The sequence below is a fragment of the Phoxinus phoxinus genome (assembly GCF_949152265.1).
Source record: "Phoxinus phoxinus genome assembly, chromosome: 17".
Taxonomy (NCBI): Eukaryota; Metazoa; Chordata; class Actinopteri; order Cypriniformes; family Leuciscidae; genus Phoxinus; species Phoxinus phoxinus.
The window spans coordinates 19,827,361-19,836,355 of NC_136892.1; the positions used below are offsets into that span (position 1 = coordinate 19,827,361).

Sequence of the window (8,995 nt, forward strand, 5' to 3'; positions counted from 1 at the left end):
GACACGCCCTAAGTGCACTTGCGCCCTGCGCTTTAGACCAAGCGCTTAGATCGTTAAAATAGGGCCCAATATGTTGACCCAGGAATGCGTCTAACTCGGCAAAATCATCTGCTTAGTGCACACGACTAAATAAAATTGCATCATTAGCAGTAAATTGACTGCATCTGCATGTGACATCACTTGATGGAAAATTGCATTAACATTTCCATTTAAGACTCTAAATGACTCTATCCAAAGTGACGTTTGTTGCATTCCAGGGTAAACATTTAATCAGTTCATGCATTCCATGGGAATTGAACCCAAGACATATTGGTTTGTGGTTTGTGCATGTGTGAGTCACTCAAATCACTATGTACACAATCAAATGAAAGAGATTTTCCTACACATGAATATATTGCATACATAATTGCATAACAAGGTTGACCTCTGTGGAAATTGTAAAGTTTATATACATTCATGCACGTTCATCTAGCAAAATTTATTTTCTTTTATTGGCATAAAACAACAACTTAATTTGGGAACACATTCATGACAGGGTTTAAAAGAAAATTAATATTCAATAGTATTCAGAAATATTACCCATTTGACTGCACTGACAGATGAGAACAAAACTTGAACTTAAAGCAATAGAAGACCAAGGTGGAAACAACAAATGTGAATATGCGAAGAAGTCACTGCCAAAAAGTTTGGCAAACTCCTCTTTTGTTTATCTCACTGTTTTAAGACACTATTGAGGGGCTAAAATAGGCTTACAGGAGAATAAAGAGACAATGCAATAACCTCTCTTAGACCCAGAGGTCATTATAAATCTGAGTTGGATAATTATCTCCTGAGACATATTCTCTGTCTGGCTGTTCATGGTGATGCCTCAGGCCATATTTTGGAATATTATGAAAAAAATTAAAAAATGATATATATATATATATATATATATATATATATATATATATATATTTGTAGGCTATAACATTATGTAGTATGACTCCTATTCATATTTATACATACAGTACTACACAAATAAAACAAAAATATTTAGGATGTCTAGGGACATGTAAAGAACTCTGAAAGAAAAACAACTTTGTATCACACAGTTACACCTTAGATTAATTAAAAAAACATTTGAACTGATAAAGGCACTTAAATACAAGGTATCTGCAGTATTCCAGTATTCATTGCCAAAACGTTTGACAACTTTCCAAAATTGACAAAAAAGTTGATAGGAGAATAAAGAAAGGTGAGGCCGAGGTAATATGTAAATTGAATAGGCCTATAATTTAATATATCAAACAATATCATCTTTAGGATATGATGCTGATAACCTAAATTGCATTTCATCATTGACATCAGGTTGTGCACAAGTTCAATAAATGACATGACACACGAGTGAGAAACTTTGCTTTTTTTTTTTTTTTTACATTATTATCAACTGATCAATGGTGCTTAACAGAGAAAACATCATATCACTGAAAATGATCTGAACCGAGTATATTTCAGAGTAATGGAAATTTTAACTATGAACACTTTAGCGTACGTTTTCAGCATAGTGCAATGACAAAAGCATTCATGCCTTAGTTGTTTACTACAAGGGTTCAATATTATATAGACTTTGTTTTGTTGAGCTAATACAATACATTAAACACAGGAAGAAAAGAAAACGTTATCTTGTTTTTTTCAAGAAATTTATGCATGATTTCAAGACTCTGTTGCGGACTTCTTTGAGTTTTAAGCCATAGATTACAGGATTAAAAAGAGGCGGCACAATAATTATTTCTAAAGCCAAAAAATTACGCAGGTCATCTGGGAAATTGGTTGAGCCATATCTGTTGTACATTGTGTCAAAAAGTATTGCAACACTGAAATTTACTAATGAAAGTATATGAGGCACACATGTCTGCCAAAATTTCTTTCTGCACTCTAATGATGCTTTACATGCAATGACAAGCTTTATATAGGATATAATAATTACAGCAAAAATGCAACAATAAAATGAAATGCTTATTAGTCCATAAACATTATTGGTGACTGTTGATTCGCAGGATAGCTTTACCATAGACCAGTTGTCACAGTACAATTTATCAATGTGATTTTTACATAATACCAGCTTATTTGATAGGAGCAGGGCAATGAGTGTTGAAATGAATGCCACAGTCCAACAGAAGAAAAGTAACGCGACACAAGAAAATGTGTTCATCTTTGAGTGATAGTCTAAAGGTCGACATATGGCCACATGTCTGTCATATGCCATCACTGCTAATGTTGAATATTCACATTTAACTGAACTGTATATAACAAAAGATTGAAGAGCACACATGTAAGAAGGAATTACATATGAATCCAGCATTAAATCATGTAGGAATTTAGGATAAAACCCAGTGGCTCCATATATTCCATTTAAACACAGATTACACAAGAAAATGTACATTGGTTCATGAAGGGCTCTCTCCAAGACAATAACCACACAAAGGCAAATGTTCAAAAACAATATTAGACAATAAAGAATGAACAAGCATGTGAAATATATATGTCTATATGATTTAGAGCCTTTTGGTTCCATCAGGGTGTAGGTTACAAAATCAGTTATATTATCCATTATATCTGTATGTTACCGCAAAATATAAATTTGTCCCTATAAAAATTTAATTATTTATAACCACAAATATGTTGCAATTACAAAGAACAATTATATCTCAAGTAACTTGATGTCTTTCATCAGGCCTAAAGATATAGCACAAAGCTGCCAATAGTCAACTATTACCATGCCAGAGTCATCCTCTTGCATGTTCACAACTATGAAGAGGCTCTGAAGGCAACTGACATGCTTATAAATACCCTTTTTTCCCACAGCAAATTCTCTGAGAGACTCGAGCATATATACACCTCGGGGATTCATTTATAAACTGTTTGTCATAAAGGTGTGATTTTCAATATAAATTAGTATTTTAATTTTTTTTACTGTATATAGTAAGAAATGTAGAAGTGAACCGTCCGAAAATCTACATGACAAAAAGGAATAAATATTCAACAAACTGTTCGATGAAAATGCATGTATCTGTCATTCAATCCAATAATTTGATATTGGTTATTATTATTATTATTATTAGTTTTAATTCAATTGATTCTGATTATAATTAATTATAACATTTAATTTAATTTAGGGTTAATTATATTATCTATTTTTTGTCTTTAGGTATCTACAATTTTTAAAAACACAATCAGGATTGAGTCTGGTTTTCATCCTCCATGGTGAAATCTCTCCGATGTGTGTGTAAGAAATCTCCCTTAGGTGGTGGTAACTGTTATTAATGCCTGATCAATAGTTACTGCGAACCTACTACCACCACCACGAATAGTTAAGTCCTATTCGGACGCTAATATTGTTTCTCATGGGCTTGTATGGTATTTTAAACATTTATAGCCTAGGGGTGAGTCGGTGATTTTAGTGCCGTCCGAATCCATAATATCAGTGTTTTTTCTCACCCAACCCGCGTAAAAATCCCTGGCCAAATTAGTACCTACTGTTTTTTGGACAAACAGGTCGTGTGGTACTAATTTAATTGCCGTCTGAATCCACATCTCTGAGTTTACAAGAAGAGATTCAAAATCCACTGTTTAAACCCTTTTTGATCCGAGCACCGTACTTAAGATGTACACTTTTGTTACTGAAATGCTGGAAAGTATTTAAAAGAACACTATTTCATCGCAGCTCCACCTCAGCGAACAACAATGGGAAAGAGAAGAAAGCACGTACAAATTTGAAATGGTTATTGTGGCAGCAATATATGATACAATTTAAAAATATGTAGGCTAGGCTATTATAGTTTGGATTATTTTTTATAATATAAAAAACTAATCTTAGCGCGCTAAGAGTGAGCGTTATCGGGGAACCGGGCCCAGGTAGCTGCATTTTGTGCAAACGATATAAATCATAATGTGATTTTCTAGGAATTTTAATCAAGTGCTAAAAAAAAGAGTACCCATTAAAATGTCTTTACATAAAGGACCCTGATCATGGAATAATGCACAGTACAAGCGCAGCGTTGAGCTTCTTGGGTCTGTTCAGTAAGGAGCGTTTGGATTGGTGGATTAAAAGCTCACCGCGATTGGCTAAACAGAACATACTCCAAAAGAAGATATTTAAGAATCTTAACCAAGAAGGTCTCAAAAACACTGCACACAAATGCAAAGCAGTCCACACACGTGTGACGATTTGCAAATGCAGATTTAACGATCCGTAAATACATGTAACATCATTCATAAATGTGTGATGGAAATTAATTAAAGAACTTGATATACTGTATACATATTTGTGTAAACATTTTACATTTATTTAGGTAAGATACTGTACATTTGTGTGAGCATTTGGGGAAATATGTATTTGCTTGTGTATTTATGAATTGTGTTTTGAATTTACGAATTTTGCTTTGTGAATTGTGCTGTGCATTTATGAATTTTGTTTTGTAAATGTATTATTTTTGAGGCTGATCTGGCTCCATAACGTTCTGTTCATTTTTGCCTGTGTGACCTAGTTTCAGGGTACGTTTACACAACAACGATATGCTTAAAACTGAGAAGTTTTTCCTTTGAGTTTTCCGCGTACAGACGACACCATTGTCAAAACGATTCCGATTCACACGGATCTGCAAAAACGACTGTAAAACCCTGTGTTCTGCTGCCAGGCCATTAGATGGCGATGAAACACTATAGACTGAACACGTAATACGCATATCCTGAAATGATTCGGTAAACGTGATGGAAGAAAATAGAAAAAAAAAAAAAAATCAAAAACCTCTTGGTCCCTAAAGGTCCTGAAAACGTTATGGGAATGTGGTGTAGAAACTTGGAAACGTCATATAGTAATGGTCCCCTAAACATTCCCAGAACGTCTTGAATGTTCTCTGAAGGTCCGCCAAAAAACATCCTCCAACCCTTTAAAGAACTCCACATCATGACAGTCTAGGAACATTCCCGGAATGTTACTAGGTGACGTCCTTGACACCAGTGGGGAAGTTCTGAGAACGTCCTGGGAACGTAAGATTTCTAGCTGGGTATTCTCATGAGTCGTGTACTTCCTTGTTACAGGTAGCCAGTATGTGAAAGGACACAGAACCACAACAGAATAATTTTTTGCTGCTTTTTTTGGAGCAGTCCTCATGACAACTTTGCCACACTCATGGAGTGGGTGCTGGTGAACAATGATTCGCCATTCACTATTCAAATCAATGTGTTATCCTATTCAAATCTATGTGATAAACAAGTTAGGTCAAAAGTCATCTGGAAGTAGGCTAATCAAAAAGTAGTCTGATTATATTACCTTAAACGTGTAATGTAATGGATTATGTTGCTATCTATCTGCTATCAGTAACCGACTCCAATTTGTCAGTAATCTACCTGCATATAAGAAATAACTTGTTTTAGGAAATCTCTTCTATTGACAAAGGCATCCAGCTGTCACATCTGTGTTGTGATTTTGTTTCAAGTTTAATTTCCATGTATTTTATTTTGTTATTCTCAAAGTCATGTTTCCTGGTTCCTTGTCATGTGATTCCTTGCCCTCATGTGATCATGTCTTGTGTCATGTCTCACAAACTACTCTCTGTGCCGTGGTTATGTAAGGAAGTATGCAGCACTTCACTCATTAAGCTTTATCATGCTTTGTCAAGCATTCAAAAAGATTCTGCCCCGCAATCATCCTTCGTGGGTGAAGAAGTTCAGCACGAGTGTTGGTGTGACGGACTTCCTTAGAGAACTTGCATGCTAGAGTATTTTCTGCACACTGCAGGCGACCATTCTCCTGTGCACTTTAGCACTGAAAGAGCTTCTTTCCCTAAAAGAGTAAACTTTTTGAATGCGGTCGTTACCTGGCCCTAGCTGACAGTTATGACAGTTATGACTACATGTACATGTGATTGTGCACCAATAATGCAATTATTTCTAATAATCACAGTAAGGTCTTAAGTAAGATGTTTAGCTACATGACACGAGTAGGACTCTTCACTCCAGTTTACATGCAATTTTCATTATTCTTATTATTCACTAATAAGTATGGTTATACCTCTCTCAGATAGGCATGTTATCGGCCATTGTTTGATACTCACATCAAATTAAAAATAATTTTTTATGTACATAAAAATTAGGCCTCTTTTTTTCTGAGTGAGCTAAGACAACTAAGCATGTACCTGAAAAGCTTTGAGCAGCAACTGCACGTTGCCAACAATACCGAAGAGCCTTAAGGTGATGATACAGGGGGTAACTTTTTGAGCAATATTTCTGGGCAATGTTGCTGAGCAATGTTGCTTGGGCACTTTCCCATTGAGAATGGGCAATGCATTTCTATCAGAACAATTTAGATCGGTCGTGGGACCTGTGTCTGACCTGGTTGCCCGTTGACATTGCTCAAAAAGTTGCCCCGTGTATCACCAACTTTAGGCAACAAGCATGTTGCCCAAAATGCTTAAGTGGTAAACGTGCATGACATGCCGTCTGGAATGAAGAGAGATATCAAAATTAAACAGCTGCTTGTTTATGGTTTATATATCTGCTGTCCGGTTCCAGTTCTTATGAGTGATGAATTCTACCGCCACCTGCTGGTGTTATGTAGGACAAATAGCAACTACAGCTTTTAGAGCAAGCAGTTTTCTACAGCAATCAGATAGCCTTTAGAACAAATGTTTTTTCCAAAAACATTTTTAGATGGCCTTTAAAACAAGCATGTTTCTGATGCCAACCAGATATCTTTAAGAACAGCGTGTTCCAATACGCAGGTTAGATAGCCTTACAAGCACGAGCATGTTTCAACGTTTTCAATATACTTTAGCTTTGAATAGTGACAGTTTTACTATATGTCTTCTAGAATATGCTGCGTAGTGCGCCTTGAAAAACGACTTGACTTGATAGGTTTAAGAACAGTAGTAGGCTAATGGAAGCAGCTGCCGTTCAGAGAAGGAACGCACATTGTCAATATGACCACGTAAGCCTGTGTTGACACAGAATTACACAATAGTTTTATTTTTTATAAATATCATCACTAGCATCGTCACATACATGTTTTTAAGTCCTTTGGTAGTGGACCAAATTAAATAATTATAATTATATAGCAAATAAATAAATACAAATAAAATTTAGAATGGTTAAAGACTTCATTGAGAACATATTATCCAAGAAAACGAAGGCTTTATGAATAAAAACTACTACAGTAAGTGATCATGGATTGCAGTTATTACTCTTTGAAAGCAGTTTCAGGGCTTTGACCTGCATTCTTTTATAAAAAGAACATGATATTCTCTTTTGATATAAGATATAAGATACATGATACAAGATGAAATAAGAATATAAAATTGACCATAATGTGTCACTCATTTACAAGTCTGTAGTTTTTCCTAATGCATGATGTTTCTCAGCAATGTAAACCAATCCTTTGCTTTAACATTGCACATGCATTGAACAATAGAATGAGAATGAAACAATAATATGAATATGTGTATTATTTATTGTTTTCTGATACTAACAAAAGATTTCAGGATTCTTTTGCGTACTTCTTGGAGTTTTAATCCATAGATTACTGGATTGATAAGAGGTGGCACAATAAGCATCTCTAGAGCCAGAAAATTTCGCAGATACTCTGAGACATCACCTGAGCCATATCTGCTGTACATGGAATCAAAAAACACAGCAACAACATAATTTAACACTGTAAACATATGAGGCACACATGTCTGCCAGAATTTCCTTCTGCACTCTAATGATGCTTTACATGCAATGAGAAGTTTAATGTAGGAAAAAATAATAAAAACACACAGGCAAGAATAAAATGAAATTACAACAAATCCATAAATATTATTGATGAGAGTTGATTCACACGAAAGTTTTACTATAGACCAGTTGTCACAGTACAATTTATTAATTTGATATTTACACAATTTCAGCCTATTTGACAACACAAGACAAATGATCATGTAAACTAAGGGTAGGATCCAACAGAAGGCAAGTAATATGCAGCATGAAAATCTGTTCAGTTTTATATGATAGTCTAAAGGTTGACATATGGCCACATGTCTGTCATATGCCATCACTGTTACTGTAGTACAGTCACACATAACTGAACTGTAGATCACAAAAGCTTGAAATGAACACATGTAAGAAGGAATCACATATGAATCCCACATTAAATCATGTAGGAATTTAGGATAAAATCCTGCAGCTCCATATATGTCATTTACACACAGATTACACAGAAAAATGTACATTGGTTCATGAAGGGCTCTCTCCAAGACAATAACAACACTGACCCAAGTGTTCACAAAAAGTATCAGAATATAGAGCACCAAAAAGCATGTGAAATATATATGTCTGAATGATTTTGAGTCTTTTGGTTCCATCAGGGTGTAGGTTGCAAAAAAGGTAATATTATCCATGTTCTATTGATGTAACAATTTTAAAATGAATTATGATTGAATTCTTTACATTCACCAACTGACAAAAAAAACAAACAAAAAAAACAGTTATATAAAATAAATAATCATCATATAAAAAAAATATTCACACAAAAGACAAACAAATATTTTAAAGACAATTTTTTCTAAAACCATTCAACCATTACCTGAAGTCAAAGTTCAAATCTTGCAGTATTTGGTCGCAGGCAAGATTTGGAGGCTGTAATGACCACTGACATGCCTATAAATAACGTTTGCTAATGGCAACATGTCTTTGAGTATCTAGAAAATAAACCCTAGGGGTTATTCTAAGAACTTAGTTGGTCTTTCACATGTTTCTTTACAATTGCACGTTTTTTAAATCTCACAATTGTGACCTTTTTCTCACATTTCTAAGTTTATTATTTATACTAAGCTTGTTTCTGCCATGGAATAAAATAAATAAATAAACTTGAGATTTGGACTCATTTGCGATTCTGACTTTATAATTCACAATTCTGAGTTTAAACTACATTTAAGATTACACTAAAACTTATTTGTTTTTAATACATATTTTATTCATTAAA

The 8,995-nt window shown here is 34.4% G+C and overlaps 1 protein-coding gene across 1 annotated transcript; it reads right to left on the reverse strand.

Annotated features, from left to right (window-relative positions):
* Window positions 1-1,657: 1,657 nt before the first annotated feature.
* LOC306984530 (olfactory receptor 2F1-like) lies at window positions 1,658-8,411 on the reverse strand (the record flags this gene model as incomplete). Its single annotated transcript, XM_079586004.1, has 2 exons — window positions 1,658-2,376; window positions 8,198-8,411. The coding sequence occupies 2 exons, from the start codon at window positions 8,409-8,411 to the stop codon at window positions 1,658-1,660; spliced, it is 933 nt and encodes a 310-aa protein (XP_079442130.1).
* Window positions 8,412-8,995: the final 584 nt, after the last annotated feature.